The sequence below is a fragment of the Felis catus genome, chromosome A2 (assembly GCF_018350175.1).
Source record: "Felis catus isolate Fca126 chromosome A2, F.catus_Fca126_mat1.0, whole genome shotgun sequence".
Taxonomy (NCBI): Eukaryota; Metazoa; Chordata; class Mammalia; order Carnivora; family Felidae; genus Felis; species Felis catus.
This window is the reverse complement of record NC_058369.1, coordinates 110,153,961-110,179,134: the sequence shown is the minus strand read 5'-3', so window position 1 is coordinate 110,179,134 and position 25,174 is coordinate 110,153,961. Positions and strand designations below refer to the sequence as shown.

The 25,174-nt window shown below is 38.2% G+C and overlaps 1 protein-coding gene across 2 annotated transcripts in view; it reads right to left on the bottom strand.

The window, feature by feature from the left end:
- Positions 1 to 15,066: 15,066 nt before the first annotated feature.
- AHR (aryl hydrocarbon receptor) overlaps positions 15,067 to 25,174 on the bottom strand; it is a 53,735-nt gene continuing 43,627 nt past the window's right edge. For both annotated transcript variants that reach the window (XM_011280419.4, XM_019825551.3), the window contains 2 exons: positions 19,903 to 21,148; positions 15,067 to 17,172 (listed from right to left, as the gene is read on the bottom strand). In XM_011280419.4, coding sequence (XP_011278721.2) covers positions 17,026 to 17,172; positions 19,903 to 21,148 — 1,393 coding nt within the window. In that variant the 3' untranslated portion in view covers positions 15,067 to 17,025. The remainder of the gene's footprint in view (positions 17,173 to 19,902; positions 21,149 to 25,174) is intronic.

The following is a 25,174-nucleotide window of genomic DNA, read 5'->3' as shown; positions in this document are numbered from 1 at the left end:
ATGCTATCAACCAAAATCTATTTCTTCTTCTTCCATAGAAAAATAATGTTAGCTGGGCCGATGGTTGCAACCAGGTGTGATCACGTGACTAACCTCGTGGGTACAGAATGTGGGCAGAAGTGTAGTATGTGTAATTTCTAACTTTCTCAAAGTTTCATGGTCTGGGAGAGTTCCTTTCTTTCCTTCCTCCTGGTTGGAAAAGACAGTGGCTAGAGCATATTGAGGATGGAAGGGTCACCCGACCTGTCTGGGTGGCTTTGTGGAGTAAAGCCTATTTATAATAGACCAATGTCTATTTTTTGACACGATGCACTTTTGGTCTCTTCATTATTACCAGATTGGCCTTTACCCCAACTAATACAGTTTACAAAAATTTTAAGAGCTAGCAATTTTAACATTTATTATCACGTGCTAGGGACTATGCTGAGCACTTTACATGTATTATCCTATTAGTTTTCCAGAAGATCCTATAAGGTAAACCTCATTATATTATCTTCTTCTCATTATATTATCTTCTTTTTTTATTTTATTTTATTTTATTTTATTTTATTTTATTTTATTTTATTTTATTTTATTTTATTTTATTTTATTTTATTTTATTTTATTTTATTTTATTTTATTTTATTTTATTTTTTTATATGAAATTTATTGACAAATTAGTTTCCATACAACACCCAGTGCTCATCCCAAAAGGTGCCCTCCTCAATACCCATCACCCACCCTCTCCTCCCTCCCACCCCCCATCAACCCTCAGTTTGTTCTCAGTTTTTAAGAGTCTCTTATGCTTTGGCTCTCTCCCACTCTAACCTGTTTTTTTTTTTTCCTTCCCCTCCCCCATGGGTTCCTGTTAATTTCTCAGGGTCCACATAAGAGTGAAACCATATGGTATCTGTCTTTCTCTGTATGGCTTATTTCACTTAGCATCACACTCTCCAGTTCCATCCACGTTGCTACAAAAGGCCATATTTCATTTTTTCTCATTGCCACGTAATATTCCATTGTGTATATAAACCACAATTTCTTTATCCATTCATCAGTTGATGGACATTTAGGCTCTTTCCATAATTTGGCTATTGTTGAGAGTGCTGCTATGAACATTGGGGTACAAGTGGCCCTATGCATCAGTACTCCTGTATCCCTTGGATAAATTCCTAGCAGTGCTATTGCTGGGTCATAAGGTAGGTCTATTTTTAATTTTCTGAGGAACCTCCACACTGCTTTCCAGAGCGGCTGCACCAATTTGCATTCCCACCAACAGTGCAAGAGGGGTCCCGTTTCTCCACATCCTCTCCAGCATCTAGAGTCTCCTGATTTGTTCATTTTGGCCACTCTGACTGGCGTGAGGTGATACCTGAGTGTGGTTTTGATTTGTATTTCCCTGATAAGGAGCGACGCTGAACATCTTTTCATGTGCCTGTTGGCCATCCGGATGTCTTCTTTAGAGAAGTGTCTATTCATGTTTTCTGCCCATTTCTTCACTGGGTTATTTGTTTTTCGGGTGTGGAGTTTGGTGAGCTCTTTATAGATTTTGGATACTAGCCCTTTGTCCGATATGTCATTTGCGAATATCTTTTCCCATTCTGTTGGTTGCCTTTTAGTTTTGTTGGTTGTTTCCTTTGCTGTGCAGAAGCTTTTTATCTTCATAAGGTCCCAGTAATTCACTTTTGCTTTTAATTCCCTTGCCTTTGGGGATGTGTCGAGTAAGAGATTGCTACGGCTGAGGTCAGAGAGGTCTTTTCCTGCTTTCTCCTCTAAGGTTTTGATGGTCCTTTATCCATTTGATGGTCCTTTATCCATTTAGGTCCTTTATCCATTTGGAGTTTATTTTTGTGAATGGTGTGAGAAAGTGGTCTAGTTTCAACCTTCTGCATGTTGCTGTCCAGTTCTCCCAGCACCATTTGTTAAAGAGGCTGTCTTTTTTCCATTGGATGTTCTTTCCTGCTTTGTCAAAGATGAGTTGGCCATACGTTTGTGGGTCTAGTTCTGGGGTTTCTATTCTATTCCATTGGTCTATGTGTCTGTTTCTGTGCCAATACCATGCTGTCTTGATGACAGCTTTGTAGTAGAGGCTAAAGTCTGGGATTGTGATGCCTCCTGCTTTGGTCTTCTTCTTCAAAATTCCTTTGGCTATTCGGGGCCTTTTGTAGTTCCATATGAATTTTAGGATGGCTTGTTCTAGTTTCGAGAAGAATGCTGGTGCAATTTTGATTGGGATTGCATTGAATGTGTAGATAGCTTTGGGTAGTATTGACATTTTGACAATATTTATTCTTCCAATCCATGAGCAGGGAATGTCTTTCCATTTCTTTAAATCTTCTTCAATTTCCTTCATAAGCTTTCTATAGTTTTCAGCATACAGATCCTTTACATCTTTGGTTAGATTTATTCCTAGGTATTTTATGCTTCTTGGTGCAATTGTGAATGGGATCAGTTTTTTTATTTGTCTTTCTGTTGCTTCATTGTTAGTGTATAAGAATGCAACTGATTTCTGTACATTGATTTTGTATCCTGCAACTTTGCTGAATTCATGTATCAGTTCTAGTAGACTTTTGGTGGAGTCTATCGGATTTTCCATGTATAATATCATGTCATCTGCAAAAAGCGAAAGCTTGACTTCGTCTTTGCCAATTTTGATGCCTTTGATTTCCTTTTGTTGTCTGATTGCTGATGCTAGAACTTCCAGCACTATGTTAAACAGCAGCGGTGAGAGTGGGCATCCTTGTCGTGTTCCTGATCTCAGGGAAAAAGCTCTCAGTTTTTCCCCGTTGAGGATGATGTGAGCTGTGGGCTTTTCATAAATGGCTTTTATGGTCTTTAAGTATGTTCCTTCTATCCCGACTTTCTCAAGGGTTTTTATTAAGAAAGGGTGCTGGATTTTGTCAAAGGCCTTTTCTGCATCGATTGACAGGATCATATGGTTCTTCTCTTTTTTTTGTTAATGTGATGTATCACGTTGATTGATTTGCGAATGTTGAACCAGCCCTGCATCCCAGGAATGAATCCCACTTGATCATGGTGAATAATTCTTTTTATATGCCGTTGAATTCGACTTGCTAGTATCTTATTGAGAATTTTTGCATCCATATTCATCAGGGATATTGGCCTGTAGTTCTCTTTTTTTACTGGGTCTCTGTCTGGTTTAGGAATCAAAGTAATACTGGCTTCATAGAATGAGTCTGGAAGTTTTCCTTCCCTTTCTATTTCTTGGAATAGCTTGAGAAGGATAGGTATTATCTCTGCTTTAAACGTCTGGTAGAACTCCCCTGGGAAGCCATCTGGTCCTGGACTCTTATTTGTTGGGAGATTTTTGATAACCGATTCAATTTCTTCGCTGGTTATGGGTCTGTTCAAGCTTTCTATTTCCTCCTGATTGAGTTTTGGAAGCGTGTGGGTGTTCAGGAATTTGTCCATTTCTTCCAGGTTGTCCAATTTGTTGGCATATAATTTTTCATAGTATTCCCTGATAATTGTTTGTATCTCTGAGGGATTGGTTGTAATAATTCCATTTTCATTCATGATTTTATCTATTTGGGTCATTTCCCTTTTCTTTTTGAGAAGCCTGGCTAGAGGTTTGTCAATTTTGTTTATTTTTTCAAAAAACCAACTCTTGGTTTCGTTGATCTGCTCTACAGTTTTTTTAGATTCTATATTGTTTATTTCTGCTCTGATCTTTATTATTTCTCTTCTTCTGCTGGGTTTAGGCTGCCTTTGCTGTTCTGCTTCTAGTTCCTTTAGGTGTGCTGTTAGATTTTGTATTTGGGATTTTTCTTGTTTCTTGAGATAGGCCTGGAATGCAATGTATTTTCCTCTCAGGACTGCCTTCACTGCGTCCCAAAGCGTTTGGATTGTTGTATTTTCATTTTCGTTTGTTTCCATATATTTTTTAATTTCTTCTCTAGTTGCCTGGTTGACCCACTCATTCGTTAGTAGGGTGTTCTTTAACCTCCATGCCTTTGGAGGTTTTCCAGACTTTTTCCTGTGGTTGATTTCAAGCTTCATAGCATTGTGGTCTGAAAGTATGCATGGTATAATTTCAATTCTTGTAAACTTATGAAGGGCTGTTTTGTGACCCAGTATATGATCTATCTTGGAGAATGTTCCATGTGCACTCGAGAAGAAAGTATATTCTGTTGCTTTGGGATGCAGCGTTCTAAATATATCTGTCAAGTCCATCTGATCCAATGTCTCATTCAGGGCCCTTGTTTCTTTATTGACCGTGTGTCTAGATGATCTGTCCATTTCTGTAAGTGGGGTGTTAAAGTCCCCTGCAATTACCACATTCTTATCAATAAGGTTGCTTATGTTTATGAGTAATTGTTTTATATATTTGGGGGCTCCGGTATTCGGCGCATAGACATTTATAATTGTTAGCTCTTCCTGATGGATAGACCCTGTAACTATTATATAATGTCCTTCTTCATCTCTTGTTACAGCCTTTAATTTAAAGTCTAGTTTGTCTGATATAAGTATGGCTACTCCAGCTTTCTTTTGGCTTCCAGTCGCATGATAAATAGTTCTCCATCCCCTCACTCTCAATCTAAAGGTGTCCTTAGGTCTAAAATGAGTCTCTTGTAGACAGCAAATAGATGGGTCTTGTTTTTTTTATCCATTCTGATACCCTATGTCTTTTGGTTGGTGCATTTAATCCATTTACATTCAGTGTTATTATAGAAAGATACGGGTTGAGAGTCATTGTGATGTCTGTATGTTTTATGCTTGTAGTGATGTCTCTGGGACTTTGTCTCACAGGGTCCCCCTTAGGATCTCTTGTAGGGCTGGTTTAGTGGTGACAAATTCCTTCAGTTTTTGTTTGTTTGGGAAAACCTTTATCTCTCCTTCTATTCTAAATGACAGACTTGCTGGGTAAAGGATTCTCGGCTGCATATTTTTTCTGTCTAGCACCCTGAAAATCTCGTGCCAATTCTTTCTGGCCTGCCAAGTTTCAAAAGAGAGATCAGTCACGAGTCTTATAGGTCTCCCTTTATATGTGAGGGCACATTTACCCCTTGCTGCTTTCAGAATTTTCTCTTTATCCTTGTATTTTGCCAGTTTCACTATGCTATGTCGTGCAGAAGATCGATTCAAGTTACGTCTGAAGGGAGTTCTCTGTGCCTCTTGGATTTCAATGCCTTTTTCCTTCCCCAGTTCAGGGAAGTTCTCAGCTATTATTTCTTCAAGTACCCCTTCAGCACCTTTCCCTCTCTCTTCCTCCTCTGGGATACCAATTATGCGTATATTATTTCTTTTTAGTGTATCACTTAGTTCTCTAATTTTCCCCTCATACTCCTGGATTTTTTTATCTCTCTTTTTCTCAGCTTCCTCTTTTTCCATAACTTTATCCTCTAATTCACCTATTCTCTCCTCTGCCTCTTCAAGCCGAGCTGTGGTGGTTTCCATTTTGTTATGCATTTCGTTTAAAGCGTTTTTCAGCTCCTCGTGACTGTTCCTTAGTCCCTTGATCTCTGTAGCAAGAGGTTCTCTGCTGTCCTGTATACTGTTTTCAAGCCCAGCGATTAATTTTATGACTATTATTCTAAATTCACTTTCTGTTATATTATTTAAATCCTTTTTGATCAGCTCATTAGCTGTTGTTATTTCCTGGAGATTCTTCTGAGGGGAATTCTTCCGCTTGGTCATTTTGGATAGTCCCTGGCGTGGTGAGGACCTGCAGGGCACTTCCCCTGTGTTGTGGTGTATAACTGGAGTTGGTGGGCGGGGCCGCAGTCAGACCTGATGTCTGCCCCCAGCCCACCGCTGGGGCCACAGTCAGACTGGTGTGTGCCTTCTCTTCCCCTCTCCTAGGGGCAGGATTCACTGTGGGGTGGTGTGGCCCGTCTGGGCTACTTGCACACTGCCAGGCTTGTGATGCTGGGGATCTGGCGTATTAGCTGGGGTGGGTAGGCAAGGTGCACGGGGGCAGGAGGGGCAGGCTTAGATCGCTTCTCCTTAGGTGATCCTCTTCAGGAGGGGCCCTGTGGCAGCGGGAGGGAGTCAGATCCGCTGCCAGAGGTTTGGCTCCGCAGAAGCACAGAGTTGGGTGTTTGCGTGGAGCGAGCAAGTTCCCTGGCAGGAACTGGTTCTCTTTGGGATTTTGGCTGGGGGATGGGCGGGGGAGATGGCGCTGGCGAGCGCCTTCGTTCCCCAGCAAGCTGAGCTCTGTAGTCAGGGGGCTCAGCAGCTCTCCCTCCCTTTGTCCTCCAGCCTTCCCGCTTTCCGAGCAGAGCTGTTAACTTATGACCTCCCAGACGCTAAGTCGCGCTTGTTGTGGGAACACAGCCCGTCAGGCCCCTCCGCTTTTGCCAGCCAGACTCGGGGGCTCTGCTTGGCTGGCGAGCCGCCCCTCCGCCCCGGCTCCCTCCCGCCAGTCCGTGGAGCGCGCACCGCCTCGCCGCCCTTCCTACCCTCTTCCGTGGGCCTCTCGTCTGGGTTTGGCTCCAGCGACTCCGTTCTGCTAATCCTCTGGCGGTTTTCTATTATCTTCTTTTTTAAAAAATATTTTTCATTTATTTTTGAGAGAGTGAGCGAGTGAGTGAGCAAGCATGAGTGGGGGAGGGGCAGAGAGAGAGAGGTGGACAAAGAACCTGAAGCAGGCTCCAGGCTCTGAGCTGTCAGCATTGAGCCCAACATGGGGCTCCAACTCACAAACTGACATCATGACCTGCACAGAAGTCCGAGGCTTAATCGACTGAGCCACCCAGGTGTCCCTATCTTCTTTCTACATAGAAGGGAACTAAAGGCACATAAAATTTAAATAAGATCCTCATATCACACGTCTAACGAGAACAGAGCCAGAATTCAAACATAATGTACCCTGGCATATTGCGTTGGGACAAGGACTTGGGGCAGAGTGTTAAAGTCACAGTTTCAGAACAATTTCCAAGGAGCTTTAGAATAATGTATTTTGAGGATAGAGAGTATTTCTGGTTTGTCATGTTATCTCTGTGGTCAAGAATGGGGAGCATGTCCAGCAAGGAAAGCGGTATGCTTGAAAGAGCAAGCGGAACAGTCATAAGTGATGGAGGCAATTTTCTGTGGGCTTTCTGCAAATTTTGGAGAAGGTACCAATTTCTTTTGTTCGGAAACAATCTTTTCAAGATGTTTGCGTAGTGAACAGCCTCAGAACAGGTAGTGTCTCCTGTCACAGCAAAGGGTCAGGCATGCCTACCACCATTAAAAAAGATGAGCGTTCCCTCAGTTTAGGGTTCCTTTCTTTTAAGTGCATGTCAAGACGTTTGTCTTGCCTTGTGGGGAACGAACACAGATGCTAATCAGTTGATACAATTAAGAGGAAGGGAAGTATCTTCAAAGGGAATAGAAATTAATACCCTAGAAAATAGATACCCACTTAGAATTTGTTAAATTCTAACTATGCTAACCTAATTCTAAAACACAGATTACAGTCTCTCTTCTAGGTCTTTATGCCAGAGTCCTCAAATTGGATGTCAGTACCCTAAAATTTCAATAAATAGGTAGTTTAGAAAACATTTTAAAGATACAGCATCATGGAAAAATGGAGTTGAGAATAACTGTATAGATATTCTGCAAGCATTACAATATCCAGCATTATCTGAAACTATAATTCTGAATAAAAGAAAATAAGCAGTTTCATGTATCAAGGGTAAAAAAGGTATTTGAGTATTTTGATTTTCCTAAGTGGAGACTAATGTGACCTTCTTGTATTGGGGAAAATATACTGGACCAGAACTCAAGATATATGAGGTCAGTGTATCACCAACTAAAGAGACTTGTACAGGATAGTCTTTGTTTTCTTTTCAAACATAAAATGGGGGGACACAAAATAAATCATTCCAAAGATCATATCTAACACAGAAATTATGTAATCACAGATTGTCAGAAGTAGAAGGAAATTGAGTAGTGATAATGTGATATATATACACATCAGAATTTTGAATTTTCTGATAAAGTGTAAATGATCATTTCTAAAGACAGATCATTATATTTCATATCTGCCTAATTCATCTCCAAGTATCTTTTAATGATAGTCTTCTTTATATTAAGGTAAACTCTAATAGCTTGTAACTTTTATCATTGATCCTCAATTAACTTCTGTACCATAAAGAAGAATGTTTTTTCCCCCGCGTTAGTATGTCAGTTATCTGAAGCAATCATATCACAGACAATTCTTTTGTTTTCCAATGTCTTAGTTCCTGATTCCTATTAATTCTTCTATTTATGAATTTGTATTCCCTCATGGGTCTCATTGGTTTTAAAATGTGAGTTGCTTCATGCAGGCTATATACATCAGATACCACAGATATAATTTTGTCTACCCATCCTCCTGAAAAATTTCGTTGGAGCCTAGGGCCTAGGGCCTTTCTAGGGCCTATTTTCAGAAGCTGATCCTTAGGAGCTGTGGATCCTGTCCAAGCTGGTGGTGGGATTGGAGGTGGGGAAGGAAGCCAAAACTTGTTCTGCCTAGGGTGAAGTTTTAAAAGTTCCAATTAAACAGCACAGGAAAGCAAACTGGACAGACATAAATTCTATCCAAGCAAGTGTTGATATCTTAAAGATCATATACTAGGAAAGCAGACAAGTTTACCTAATGAAGGTGATTTTGCTTCTCAGGTGGGAGTCAGAGGGTCCCCAGGACAGGGTAGCCTAGGGCGGGCCTCCACATTCTAATAATTAAATCATAAGAATGTGTTGTTTTCCACATTTTAATGTACATATGAATCGTCAGAAATGCTTGTTAAAAAATAAGATATTCAGGGCACTTGGGTGGCTCGGTTGAGCATCCGACTTCGGCTCAGGTCATGATCTCGTGGTTTGTGGGTTCGAGCCCCGGGTCAGGCTCTGTGCTGATAGCTCAGAGCCTGGAGCCTGCTTCAGATTCTGTGTCTCCTTCTCTCTCAGCCCCTCCCCAACTTGTGTTCTGTCTCTCTCTGTCTCTCAAAAATAAATAAATGTAAAAAAAAAAAAAAACAATTTAAAAAAACAAGATTCTCAAGATTTTTGAGCATGAAGTGTCTTCAGAAATCTAACTTTTATAGCATTCTTCATATGATATGGATGCAAGATGGCCCATGAACACCCAGGAAAATAGACTATTTCTGGTTCATTCATGGACCCCATGTCCTAAGGACCTGGACCGTTAGTGAGGGACTCCCTCCTGATGGGAGGGAGTAAAATAGAAACTATTCAACTGGGTTCTTGAACATCAATCTCAAACTGCACCCTATTGCACTTGGTTGGCTAAATGTTCATGGAATGAATGATTTCCTACTCCCTCTCTCTAACCACTCCCAAATCCTTGCTTGTTGAAAACATGTCTTTAATTTTAAAACTTCTCTCAATCCCTATAATTGTTTGTCTCCTACACACTCCTTTGCCATCTTATGTAGAAGAGTTTTGCCCCTTAGTTTGCCTTTTCCGAGGTGTAGGTCAGCACATCATTCTAGCTGAGTTCTAGCTGTGATTGTAATCTAAAGTTTGTAAGATCGTTGAAGTACAGAAGCAAAAGATGCCACTGTGCAGTGGAAGTGACTCCTATGGTAATGGAGAGGGAAGCACAGAGATGGAGGTGTGAACAAAAATGATGGGAGAATCACTAGATTTATGAGGGGAAATGGTTCATTCAGTTTTGTTCAAAGACCATTTAAGGTTCTTGTAGGATATTTAAAAACGGTACTAAATTTTGTACAAAATCAACCATGGAAAGTCCGGGCCAGAAACTCAGAGGAGAGGTCTAGACCACACACAGTCATATATAAGTGATATAATTAGGTGAGATCATTAAGACAGAAACATACAGAGACAAGAGGAAAAGGGACAGAGCAAACCTTATAAAAATGTCTATCTGTAGAGTTACAGAAGGTTGGACAGAGGGACAAAACGTGATCCGAGATCAAGAAACTTGAGGACAATGATATGGAAGCCAAGGAAAGAAAATATTAAGGAAGAAAAACTTTCCCCTTAATAGCACATTTGCACCCCATAAAATTGGAAATAGTGAAATTCAGAGTGTGAAGATTAAATAAGAGGCCAGTGATGAAGTAAAGCAAGCAAGTCATCGCCAGCTGCTCTATTCAGTAATGAAAACAAAACAGAAGAGTGATATAGTTTGATTTCTTTTCCTTAGAAGGGAATGGACTATGCTTGTATGCTGAAGAAACCATTGCACTGAAGATGTGAGAAAGTGGAGTAAGGGAAATCTGAGAGGATGGTTGACAGAAACGTAAAAGTCAAAGAGTAGAATACTTAAGTTGATGTCAGATTGTTTCCAGTCAAATTAGAATGTTATTGTAGCCAGAAATGAGGAGGCCACGGGGCCGGGGGGTAGATATTAGAAAGATGGGGTTAGATGAGTGGGGGATAGATATTAGATGGGTTAACTGAGACTGAAGTCTTATCTTTTCTAGAAAAGAGGTACAGAGGTAGGCAGACAAAGGTTGGGTTTCTGGCTCTAAGTTCTGAGGAACCCTGGCTCATCCTATTGTGGCTTCACCTTTCTAGTTTCTAGCTTCTGTTTTACAGGCTCCAGGGAACTTCTAGCTCTGTCTTCATCATGTGCACACGTGCTGGCTAGCAGAGGAAAGGGCAAACGCAAACTAGGTTCCGTGCTGCTGCGTCATATGTATTGAGCCATCCTTTCTGGAAGTTACCATACAGATTTTCCTTTCATATATTTGGCCAAAACTCAAATTAGCTACACTTATCCATGAAGGAGGTTGAAAAATGTAGTTTTTTTCCCTCATTGTGACCAGAGGAAAGTCACAGTTCTCCTACAACGAAAGAAGGGAAGATGCTATTGCCAGTCGCTGCCACAGACACGGTAAACGTTTTTGGTGAGGCCATCAGTTCTGTCACTTTGTCTAGTTGACCAGGAAAAGAAGGTGTTTTGGTCCGGGCTATGGATGGGGGTGGCAGTTGCCAAGGAGGTGGTGAGCAATTCAAGTATACAAGCAAAAATACTGTTGAAATCCTGATACTGAGGTCCAGGCTGAGGGACTGAAAAAGAAGGGACTGCATGCTAGGAACTGGAGAGGACAATAAGGTGAAGAGCTAGTTGAACAAAGAAGACAAGATTGGGAAAGGAGAGAAAATAGTGTGATTTGAAAAGCAAATTTCAAGTTGGCAGAGTGAACGCATTTACATGTGCTCCAAGTCTGAGCTGTGGCTGTACTCATCTGGAATAGAAAAGTAGATGATTAGAGTTGATGTGTAGGAATTACAGAAGGATCCTTGAGGATGATGATATCAGGAGATAAAAGTGGAAAGGGACATTGACCTGGAGACTAAAAACCAAGATGTTCATCAAATCAACAGTGAACAGATTGAGAAGGATTAGTGTCGTGGAGTGCCCCGGTGGCTCAGTTGGTTAAGCGTCTGACTTCAGCTCGAGTCATGATCTCACAGTTGGTGGGTTCAAGCCTTGCATCGGGCTCTGTGCTGACAGCGTGGAGCCTGGAGCCTACTTCAGATTCTGTCTCCATCTCTGTCCCTCCCCTGCTCATGCTCTGTCTCTCTCTCTTTCTCTCTCAAATATAAAATAAAACAATGTAAAAAAAGGATTAGTGTCAGGCATAGATTTACCTCCAACTGAGAAGAGGTTGCATGGATATCACAGGGAAATAGTAAAAGCAGATAGTTATTGAGTAGTTGCTATGTGGTTATCAAACTGTTTATTTAATATGAAAATGATTTCTTTGTTAATGTCTATTTTTGAGACAGAGTGCGAGCAGAGTAGAGAGAGACGCAGAATCTGCAGCAGACTCTAGGCTCTGAGTTGTCAGCACAGAGCTGGACATGGGGCTCAAACTCATGAGCTTTGAGATCATGAGCTGTGACTGAGCCAAAGTCGGACGCTTAACCAACTGAGCCACCCAGGTGCCCCAGAAAATGATGTTTAAGTAAACTATTTTGGAATAATTTTAGATTAATCCAACAATTAGAGATGCAAAAACAGAGCATTTTTTTAATGTTTATTATTTTTGAGGGAGAGCAAGCAGGGGAGGGAAAGGGAGAGAGGGAAACACAGAATGGGAAGCAGACTATAGGCTCTGAGCTGTCAGCACAGAGCCTGAGGTGGGGCTCAAATTTACAGACTGCGAGATCATGACCTGAGCTGAAGTCGGCTGCTTAACAGACTGAGCCACCCAAGCACCCCGAAAAAATAGAGCAAGTTTTCATCCCCTTCATTCAGGTTCCTCTAACACCATACAGTGTCTTTCATAGCCGTGGGACATTGGTGAAACAAGGAAATAAATTAATGTCAAGCAAACTTTATTGGGATTTCTGTAACTGTTTCTGTTTTTGGTCGAATTGGACCCTTGTTTGCAGCTGTGTCCTTTCTCAATGGCAGGATGCAATCCAAGATGCTGTAATATATTTAGTGCCCATTTACCTCCTTAGTCTCCTTTGGTCTGTGACAGTGTCTTGGTCTGTTTTTCTTGACCTTGACATTTTGCAGAATACTCAGGAATTTTGTGCATTTTTTCTCACTTCAGGTTTGTCTGATACTTTCACACAATTAGACTGGGATTCAGTAGAGCTGAAGTGTGCTTGTCAGAGCATCACTTAGAACACGCTGCCATGACTTACCCTTGGCGATGTCAACCCCAATCACTGGGTTAAAGCAGTGCTTGCCAGATTGCTACAGTGTAAAGTCATTATGTTTTTTTTTTTTTTTTTCCCTTTTCTGGACTCTGTTCTTGGGAAGCAAGTTACTAAGTTCGGCCCACATTCAAAAGGAAGGGGTACTAAGCTCCATCTATTGGAGAGTGTAGTATCTACAAACACTTAGGATTCTTCTGTAAGGAAAATTTACCCCTTCTTGCTCATTTATGTGTTTAATCATTTATATAGATCAGGATGGACTCAGAATATTTATTTTATTCTTTGGGTTTTAATCCAATGCTGTTATTACGTTATTCAAATTGTTCCAGTTTTGGCCATTGGGAACTAAGTAGTTGATCATAAATCATTTATTGACTCCTCCAACAATCCAGTGAGGCAGGTATTATGGTTATCCTTATTTTGTAGAAACTATGACTCAGAGTAAGAGACCTTCCCAATGATCCATATCATATATGTACAAAGCCAGGAATCACACTCCAGAGTCTGGGTGCTAAGCTTTGCTATGCTCTCAGAGGGAGAAGATGTTCCACAATGTCAGTCAGTGATTAGCAGAGGTAAGATAAGAGATAGCAGGTTTTGCAGCAGTTCATCATAAAGGCAGGAGTTGCAGAATGGATGAGCTTCCAAAGGTACAGTATATAGGAAAAAAAAAAAGACAAAATGTCAGAACCAAGTCTGTCACCAGGTGGGAGAAGGGAGAGTAGCTAACACAGGAAAGACAAGGACTAATAGAAGGTTGCAGGACAATGGATGTCACGGAAGCTAAGGGAAGAAAAAAGTTCATCGATGGTACGAATGGTACAATTTGGCCTGCAGGGATAGAGAATTAGCCTCTGGTGGGAAGGAAGTTAAGTGAACGTCCATAAAGCATTTTAATAGAAAGATGAAAAATAAAACAAGATTTTAGGAGATAAAAAATTATTTTAGAGAAAGGAGGTAAAGAATTTAGTAAGAAAAGGATGCAGGGTCAAGTATTTTCCAGGCTGGAGGGAGAAGGAGCACAGAGAGAAGTTTATAGAACAAAGACTGGACAGGGGCAATGTAGACACTATGTGCACAAGACTTGGAAAGGAAGGGTATTCATCTGGAAGTTAGGGGAAGCTCTCCTCACATACTGTAGGTGAGCCTAAGAGATCAAGGGTAGTGGCACTGTTGAGGTCAAGGTACAGACACACTAAGGATGCGTTACAGGTTTCTGATGATTTCAATTGTATTAGTAACACTAGAAGCAAGGTCATCCGCAGACACTGGGAGGCAAACATGAGAGTAGTATCCAGTCCTGTGAGTAACTAACACCACTGGTCAGTATTTGGCAGGCTTGGTGAAGGGGCACAACTGGAAGTCATTCCTGCTGATAGAAGCCACTGGAGTGAAAGCAAAGACAATTATCATGATTTCGATTTTTTTACTTGATGTTTTCAGATCAAATGGTTAAAGCTGAATATGGAACTCTTAGACAAAAGACACAGTATTTCTAAAATGTCCAAATTAGGTATGGTGTTGGTCACTTGCCATGCTTATATGTCGAGTGTTGAGAAGAAATATCTAATGATTGTAATGATTGTAATGGCTAAACATGACTAATGTAAAAAAAGTTAATAGAATGAAAACTGTTGTTTTAGGATTTTTTTTCTTCAAATAATTCTAATTGCAACATTCTTAGTGAATGTTTTCCTGAGTTTAATGCCAAAGGCCTAACGTATCATTTATATTTGTTAGAGGATAGGCTTAAGCAATAATTTTTCTAATCTGAGAACAAAATACAACATGAGTTGTTTTAAAAACTCATCAAATATTATTAAAAGCGGAGTTTTAAAATTTAATCTGAGACACTAACACCACTACACCTCTAACACCAATACAAAGTTTAAAAGAGTACTCCATTTCAGAAGCATTTTAATCTGCGACGTTACTTGAAGAGCCTTTTATATATTCATGTAAAGGCTAAAATACCCATGGGCAGAATTTTATAAATTATTGCTTCATGTCTCCTTCAATATTATAGATTGCCTTTAATATCGTTAAAACACTGTACTAAACATGCTCTTTTCCTCTATATGAACCAGAAAGAATTTACATTAAAACATGTTATTTATACTTGATTTTATTACCATATATTATTGTATACAATTTTGTTTGATAAGGATATTATAAATCATATTTTGAACAAAAAATGTATGTTATGACATAGGTATGCAGTAATATTTTGAAGAAAAAAGTCATGAAAACATCTACCAAAAATTTAGTAATACTGAAAAACGCTAGTCGGTGCAGAGTAATGAATGAAAGCTTCCTCATACACTGGAACACAGGCAAATCTCCTGGTACCGGAAGAACAACTTGGTTTAGGAAAAGTTCAAATTAGACATACCCACATACTCAGAAGTGCACATTATCTAAGAAATGAGTCCCTCATTAGACCAGCACACGGAGCATTCTCTGGCACTTAGCAATACAGACAAATGTGTATTTGGTTTAATGTGATTTTATTATTCTTAGATACATTTTATTTTATATAGATAAAAATATACAATATTGCTTTAAAAGTTTTTAATTTTGTAAGTGTAGAACTGTCATCCTATTCACACTTTAAAAAGCCTATTTTTCCACTAAATAATTCACCCAACGGCATGTGGAAGACACTAACAAAAATGGTTATTGTGAAGGCTTTTAATGAAAAGCTTAAATGTAAAATGGAATATTAAGCCAGACCACTGGTCTAAATCTTTAGTGATACCTCATACTGGAAACAAATTATGAAATGTTTTAGACAAATTGTTTTTTTTTCCTTAAATTGATTCTATGGATTCAAAGTATGAACTGAAAATTCATAGAACTGACATATTTTTTCTGAAGCCACTTTGATATACATTAATTTACTAAAAAAAAAAAATAAGTGAAAATAGTGCATTTTAATACTATACCTTGGTTGAAGATTCCGTCATGTTTTTTATAGAATACATGAAAAATGTGCCTGCCCTTCAGATGTCACATTTAAATAAATGAGTCTTTTTTAAAAATTACCCGAGGACAGTAAAGTTAGCAGGGGGATCATTTGCCTTCCCAGTAATAAAGGCCATTGTATCCTAGAAACAATGTAATGTTTGAAGTTAAGAGAATGGCATGGGTGTCTTAAGACCAAAGTAAAAGCAGTTGGATTCATTATTTGATATTTTGAAAAGACGCAAGAATATATGTAAGACTCAAATTACGTGCACATATAAGGTATAGACTATTTTCAAATGAAAGCTTGAAAATACTTTAAATATAATTTTGTTCATTATAAACTATATAAATGCACCAATCGTGTCACTCATAACAATACTTTGCATCAAACATTGCCACGTTCAAACTTCACGCTCCTCAAATATGAGAAAAAACAAATAGTTTCCACTGTACTAGTAAGTGAAAGTTATAAAGTCAACATAGTATACCTTAAAGTAGTTTTTAAAGAATTTATACACAGTGAAATGGTGATTAAAGAGCTAGAAATAAAGCTACTTCCTCCTCGTTGCAAGTTGATAAACACGGTCCCATTCAAGCAGATCTTTGCACACCTGCAACACTGAACCACCATGGTGGAGATTTCAGTAAAGGTAAGTTGCAGTGTATCTCTTTCTCCCGAAAACACTGTTGACATTTTAGTGCTGCAGTCTTTATTTGATGATCAAAAAATAATTTGGAAAGACATTTTACTTTCAAAATTTTTCAACATAAGGCACATAGCAACATTTAATATGTAGAAGCAACTAGGTAATAAATATTTTTTCAATCATAACTTGCCCTTTTCCTGAAGAAAGTGGGTGAGTAGTGCAGTTAAAACATGCCTGGACTAATACAAATGACTGAATTTAAGAAATACAAATAACATTTGTGTGCAGAAAGTTATTAAAAAGTTTACTTTCTATCAAATATACATCCTACAGTGTTATAGGTATAAAAAATTGTGAGGCACTTACACAACAAAGGAGGAAAGCACTGAGATTATCTTTTTATAAAAGCACCAAACCACTTATTTTAACATCTGAGATAAAAGCAGAAGATAAAAGGAAATAGTTTGTTATTTGGTGTACTAATAAGAATAGATAAGTTGAAAACTCAAAAGTATTCCATTTTTTTCTGACAGAAATTTTTTATTTAAAAGTGTCAAAGTTCCCCTGAATAAATTTTGTATATTCTCTAGTACTCAGACTATAAAGTGAAATAAAGATAGCATCTCCCTCTCTCTGGCAGTACACTTTTTTTAATGACTATAGTATATGTAGTTTTGGTAATTTTTTTTAACTCTTAAAAACATTAAAATTTGGTTTGGAATAATAGTGCGAACAACATACATCAATGCCTCCGTGTAAAGTTGCTGATGTCCAACACTGATAGTTCTATTATTCTGTAATCTTCTTTAATCCATGGTGAAACATGGGCTTGGCATTACAGGAATCCACTGGATGTCAAGTCGGGGAAAGATCTGGCTTCTGACGTGTGATGAAGGGGCTGAAGGTGTGTGGGAGTCTGAGTGCTATTTATATTATTTAATTCAGCTGGATAGGTTTCATTTAAAACTCCTCCATTCTGAAACTGCAAACAAAAATAGCAATGCAACTTATTAGATTTTTCAAGTATCTTAAGCCACTAAATGATATATTAAAAAGTATTTTTAAAATCTTTGCCTTGCATGTTAAACTTCAGATCCTTTACATCATTCAATGAAGACCAACACAGCAAATATTATGTATTAGCTGCATTTATAACAATTTGGTTTCTCCATTAGATGGTACAGATGTGTGATACATGGGTCTCAGCTCAGAAGTGGTATTAGGAGGGTATTTGATTAACAAATTGCCTTTGGTCTGGATAGGAAATGACGGATCAGAGAGTACCAGTTATGAATCATGGTTAGATATATCCGTCATACATAGGTTGGCTTTGACCAGATTTCATCTCAGGCAAGTTCTGGGTACCAAAGTCTTGACTGCATTCAAAATGACTAGACTGGACTGCAGACGTAGAACTTTTCTATAAGAGGTCATTTCTGATAGAAGCATCTTAATATTCCTAAAATATTACAGCATGGGTATGATTTCCTAAACCATTTTTATTTGTTACAGGCTTTTAGTAAGTACTATTAAAAAGTATCCCAATTATAGATTTTTATCAAATAAAATGCTTGCTCTTGTCCTGTTATAATGCAAATAGTCTAATGAGTCTATAACTGCTACTAAAAACAAAACAAAACAGATACATTGTATGCTTTTATAGATTATAGGGCCTTTGTATTGGATATAGTTAGTGAAATTTTCATATAGATCAAAATCATACCCTTAATTCCTTGAAACACAGATTTAAAAGATCCTCTAAAACACACATTAAATATATAGTGAAAGTCATATAATCCAGGTCTTCAGTGAATGGCAGCTGTGGAGCCTTCAAATGGAAGTTATTATGCAGAGAATGGTAGCCTTTGAGTAAGTTACTCTTACCAGTCATTAACACAATGCAAGTCAGCAATTGTCTTGAAGTATATTATCAAAAACAATGCTATTCAATAAAATAATACTGTGAGCCACATAGGCAATTTTTAAAAGTAACTCCCTGGGGAAATACATAGGTCTACAGACTTGCTATTAACTCACTGTTGATAAAGAAGTAATACAAAGTGGCAGGGAGGGGAGAAAAAAAAAAAAAACTCGAAAGAACCTGGTAATGAAATTTTAGGTTATGTAAATTATTAAGTTGTCAACAACTTACTCAAGTTACCTATCCATGGTACTTCATAGCAATGTTGTGAGAGTGTACTGAATAATTCTGATATAATTGAAGATGTCAGAAATGAGGATAAGAAAAACTTTCATTACCATTTTCTATCAAAAAACTCATATACAAGCCAAATGTAAGACAATTACAAATGTTAACTTGAATCTTTGTTGCTAATCTATAATGCACAGAAAACAGAAACCACTGAACTTAGTTTAAATCAAGATTTTCTTCAAAAGCCTATTTAATTATACTATAAAATGAACTCAATATTTTCTAACAGAAAAGCATGAATGAAAAAATGATGTATTCCCCAGTGGCCACAGAGAGCAGCTACCATTACTGTTTAAATCTAAAAATATATATATATATATATACACACACACACACACATATATGTTTAAATCTAAAAAATATATATGTATATATATATACACATATATATATAATTTTTTTAGATTTAAAGTGTGCTTGCTGCTAGACGTATTCTGATGACATAGTTTAAAAATATAGGGGCTCCTGGCTGGCTCAGTTGGTAAAGCATGTGAGTTTTGATCTCAGGGTTGTGAGTTCAAGCCCCTTAAAAAGTGTCCGACTCTAGATTTTGGCTCAGGTCAGGATCTCACAATTCATGAGTACAAGCCCCGCCATGGGGTTCTGTGCTGACAGTGCAGAGCCTGCTTGGGATTCTCTCTCTCTCCCTCTTTGTCTGCTCCTCCCCTGCTCGATCTGTCTCTGTCTCAAATAAACAAACAAAACTTTTAGACAAGTAGAAAATTTAGCACACTACCCAGCTTGACCACATGAGAGAAAGCCAGTAAGTTAGGCTTTTTTACAAGATGCTAGAAAAAAACATTCCATCTTGAAGGATAAAATGAGGATTGGGCAGATAACATGGAGGGATTGCCATAGAACACTGAGGACCCTCAGACTGAATTCGGGGATCACCAAGGACAAAGGGTCTGAAAAAAGCACAACTGTATTGACTTTAACCTGATTTTAACACATACAAAAAAGTTTGAGCTTTAAGAAATTACTTTTAAAAATGCAAATATATATTTGAAGTCTGATATTTAAAAAAAAAGTTTTTTTTTTAATGTTTATTTACTTTTGAGAGAGAGACAGAGAGTGAGTGGGGGACGGAGACACAGAATTGGAAGTAGGCTGTAGGCTCCAGGCTCTGAGCGGTCAACAACAGAGCCCAAAGTGGGGCTGGAACTCACAAACCACGAGATCACGACCAAAGTTGGATGCTTAACCAACTGAGACACCCAGGCGCCTCTGAAGTCTGAATTTTTAAAGGGTCCTATAATGACAAAGAACGGAGATAAACCAAAGGATCTATTCTCAACAATATATGACATATTCTTGTTGCTGTAGCCCTTGATTTTTTTTCTCCTTGGCTGTTCAGTTAAAAAAGATCTATTAGTAACACACTACTACTGGAAAAGTACTGGCTTATTAAAAAACAGTCACATAAAAATTTTATAATTGATGTCTATAAATGTAAGAAGAATCACTAAAAAGGTTTACTCAGCCTGAGAAAACCCTTACCTTGTTTAAAAATGCCTGTGGGTCCGGCATGGTTGGATTGTACTGCATCTGGGCCTCGTGGCCGTGCGGAGGTTCCGGCTGGCACTGGTACATGGACACAGCCCCGGCATAACACGTCTGAGGAGTTACTATGGGCGGCTCTGGAGTAAGTCCGTGTGTTTGGTTCTCAGGAGCTTGTAAACACGTGAAGAAATCTTCTAAATTAGAAGTAGTAGGGTATGGGGATGGTTCGAAGGTCCCTAAGGGAAAGTCTAACTGTGGCCCCTGGGAATGTTGTGGTAGCACAGACTGATCACAGGGGATAAAGTTGTGTGTATAAGGCATAGCATCTGTCTCAGATTTGTAGGGACACTCTTGACTGGTCCCAGGTAAGTCTGAAAGGACATTATACTGCTGTAGCTCTTGCTGCGGACAACCAAAAGGCACAGACTGGTTAGCGCTCCAATTGGCAAACATGCCATTAACTTGCATATGCTGCATTTTCTGACACAGTTGTTGCTGCTGCTCCGATGCTACGAGGTTTTGCTGGTGCTGCAGCCGCTGCTGCTGTTCTAGCTGCAGGTGCTCCTGTACCATACAACTTGAGTTCACAGCCATGGCCTGTTGCTGCTGGTAACCGGGACACTGGAAGGCAGGCTTGCTTAAAGAATCTTGGACATATGTCAGGATTTCATCTGTGAGGTCAATATCTCTGAAGTCATCCTCACCAGAAAAGTCAGTTCTGAAAAATTCCTCATTCTGTTGCATGTCTTTGATATCTTCAAAATCAATGCCTAGGTGTTTCATAATGCTGTACAAGTCACTATTTCTGTTGTCTGCAAAGGGCCCTGATTGACCTCCAGAGATTGCTGGGTTCATGTCCTGAGACTGACCTATTTGCTCGTGTTTCAGGATACTGTTATTTCCCACTGGTGCCATACTGTCTTGCCAATTACTGCATTCATTCATAGGTTCGTTAAAAAGATTTCTTTCAAAAGCTGTGTTACTGGAAGCAGGATAGAGATAAATAGACTCATCTTGTTGCATCATGGCACCCAGGAGGGAGTTGGGATTGAAAGATTCCTTATTTAGAGTTGATGTGGTAGCAGACTCTCTTCCACAAGCAGTAGTTTTAGTCCTCACTGGTAAGGGATCCATCATGGGAGGAAAAGGGTTGTTTACCTGGTATAACACAGCTTCTCCAGAAGTAAACATAAAAGGCAACTTCATAGTTCGTTTTCGTAAATGGTCTGTTCCTTCTTCATCTCTAAAATTGGGTATGAGGAAAAAAAAGTTATATCAAACACTTAGAAAAATGTAATAGAAAAACAATATAAAAGCAAAATACATTGTAACTGAGTTTGATCTGGAGCATGAACTTTACTTTGACATAAATGTTCCAGATAACAAGTGTTAGAAAACTTCTTAGAAAAATTTAAGTGATTTAGAATTTATCCCAGAATTTAGTCATTCTATCCATTCTCAGTTACCACCCCTGAAATTCTCCTGAAAAAAATAAATTCAAAGTGGAATAAAGATCCAACTATAAAAACAAACTATAACACTTAGGAATTAACCATCCCAGCCAAGGCAACCCCTGTGCAGAGCAACTGGGGACTCCTTGCCCACTACAGCACTAGTCATTCAGCCAAAGGTGCCAGAGACATGCAACCTCCATAGGAGATCCTTCTACACAAGTCTGCTCCTTCAAGATTGGGAGTATCTGTTAAACCTAATGAGAAAGTCAAAATGAGAAGATAGGATAACACTTCCAACAAAAGAGTAAGACAAAACTTGAGAAAAACTAAACAAAATGGAGATAAACCATCTACCTGATAAAGAGTTCAAAGAAATGCTCACTGGACTTGGGAGAAGAGTAGACAAACTCAGTGACTGCTTCAGCCAAGAGACATAAAATATAAAAAAAAATCAGAGTGGAATACAATAACTAAAATGAAAAATACAGAAGGAATCAACAACAGGTCAGACAATGCAGAAGAATGGATCAGTGACCTGGAGCACAGGTAATGGAAAGTAGGCAAGGAGAACAGCAAAAAGAAAAAGGATAAGTTAAGGGGTCTCTGAGACAACATCAAACACACAAACATTCACATTATAGGGCTCCCAGAAGAAGAAGACAGAAGGAAAGGGGCTGAAAAATTGCCTAAACTGGGGAAGGAAACAGGTTTTCTGGCCCAGGAAGCACCCAAACTCTGCAGGCCAGAAGGGGCTGTCATGAGATATTCCAAGTACTGAAAGGAAACAAACCTACAGCAAGGCTATCACTCAGAATTGAAGAAGAGATGAAAACTTTCCCACACAAAAGTTAAAGAGAATTCATCACCACTAAACCACTTAAAAGAAATGTAAAGGGACTTCTTTCAGGAAAAAATAGGTCACAACAAGAAGTGAGAAAATTAAGAAAGGAAAATTGTCACTGGCAAACCTAAAGTACAGGCAGGAGATCAATCATTTATAAATGCATGATTTAACCTTATGATGATGAAAAGACAAAAGTAGTAAAAATGAATTAGATCTAAATATTAGTTTAGGGAATCAAAGATAAAACATAACATCAAATATATAAAAAATGGAGACGGCAGCAAAAACATAGTACTTTTAGAAATGTGTTCAAACTTAAGCAACCATCAACTTAATATAAACTGCTATATACTTGGGATGTTATATATGAACCTTAAGGTTACTGCAGACCAAAAATATGTAAAAGATTTAAAAAATAATATCAAATAAAGAGAAAGAAATCCAAGTATGACACTAAAGAAAGATACCCATCAGAAGGGAAGCAAGAAAATAAGAAGGGAAAAGAGAAGAACTACACACAAAAAAATCAGAACAGTGAACACAATGGCAATTAATGTATTAATTAAATATAAATGGTCTAAATGCTTCAATCAAAAGATACAAGGTGACTGGATAAAAATCAAGACCCATCTATATGCTACCTATAAGAGACTAACTTCAGACTCAAGACAAATTCAGACTCAAAGTGAAGGGATATGAAAGTATTTTCCATGCAAATGAAAGCAAAATAAAATAAGCTGGGGTAACAATACTTAAAAGACAAAATACATTTTAAAACAAAGACTATAACAAGAGACAGGGAAGGGCATTGCATAATGATAAAGGGTCAATCCAACAAAAGGATATAACAAATGCAAATATCTATGCACCTAGTAGAGGATCAGTAAATACATGAAGCCTAAATGAAAGACATAAAGGGACACAAAATGACAGTAATACAACAGTAGTAGGGGACTTGAGCACCCCACTTACATCAGTGGATAGATCATCTGGGCAAAACATTAATGAGGAAACAGTGGCTTTGAATGATACATTAGACCAGATGGAGTTAATCTATAACAGGGAATTCCATCTAAAAGAAGTAGAATGCACATTCAAATGCACACAGAACATTCTCTGAGACAGATCATGTTAAGTCACAAAACTAGTGTCAGTAAATTTGAGACTGAAATCCAAACAAGGATTTTTTCTGACCACAGATAAATGAAACTGGAAATCAACTGTAAGGGAAAAAAAAAAAAAAAGAAAAAACACAAATACATGGAGGCTGAACAACAGGGTATTAAAAAACCAAAGGAACAACAAAGAAATGAAAAAGGAAATCAGAAAATACCTGGACACAAATGAAAATGGAAATACAGTGGTCCAAATCTTTGAGACACAGCCAAAGTAGTTCTAAGTAGTTGAAACCAATACAGGCCTATCTCAAGAAACCAGGAAAATCTGAAACAAATCTAATCCTTCACCCAAAGCAACTAAAGAATAAACACAAAGTTAGAAGGAAGGAAATACTAAAGATCAGAGCAGAAATACATGAAATAGAGACTACAAAGAAATGATTAATGAAACCAACAGCCTTTGTAAAGATAATCAATAAGCCTTTAGCGAGGATCAAGAAAAAAAGAGAGAAAATGCAAATAAATAAAATCAGAAATAAAAGAGAAGTAACAACCAACCCTACAGAAATATGAGACTATATGAAAAATTGTATGCCAACAAATTGGAAAACAAAAACAAAACCAAATGATTAGGACTGCACCAAAATAAAAAGCTTCTGCAAAGTGAAAAAAACAATCAACAAAATGAAAAGACAACCTACTGAAGAGAAGATATTTGCAAATGATGTATCGAATAAGGGGTTAATATCCAAAATATATAAATAATTCATACAACTTACCAAAAAGAATCTGATTAAAAAGAGAACGTGATAGACATTTTTCCAGGGAAGATAACAGACGACTAACAGACAGATGAAAAGACGTTCAACATCACTAATTATCAGGGAAATGCACATCAAAACTACAATGAGATATCACCTCACACCAGTCTGAATGGCTACCATCAAAAACAAGAAATAACAAGTGGTAGCGAGGGTGTGGAGGAAAGGGAGCCCTCACGCACTGTTGGTGGGAATGTAAACTGGCACAGCCGCTGTGGAAAACAGTATAGAAGCTCCTCAAAAAATTAAAAAAATAACCACCACGCAATTCAGTAATTTCACTGCTGGGTGTTTACCCAAAGAAAATGAAAACACTAACTCAAAAGGATAGAGACACCCTCATGTTTATTACAACACTGCTTACAATAGCCAAAATATGGAAGCAACCTGTCTATTAAACAGAAGAGAGGATAAAGAAGATATGGTATATTGCTCAGCCATAAAAAAGAATGAAATCCTGCTATCTATAAAAACATGGATGGACCTACAAGGTGTTACACTAAGTGAAAGTTAGAGAAAGATGAATACCATATGATTTCACTTACATGGAATCTAGAAAACTAACAAAACACACACACCCAAACAGATACAGTTTCATAAATAGAGAACAAATTGGTGGTTGCCAGACTGAAGGTGCTGGGAGGATGGGTTAAATAGACGAATGGGATTAAGAGGTATAAACTCCCAGTTATAATAAATTATGGGGATGAAAAGTACGACACAGGGAATATGGTCAATAATACTGTAATAACTTTATATGATGACAGATGGCAGCTACACTTATGGTAAGCACTACATAATGTGTATCACTGTTGAATCACTATGTTGTACATTCAAAACTAATAAAATATTGTATGTTAATTATACTTAAAAAATGTTAGAAATCTGAGTGGGAAGAGTCATGTGTAAATAAAATGTAGAATCTCTATAGGAAAATACTAGCATAACTGACATAAAAATTAAAAATCTTACATGGCACAAGCATTCATAAATCAAGTTAATGCATGGATAAAACGTGTCATGTCTGTAATT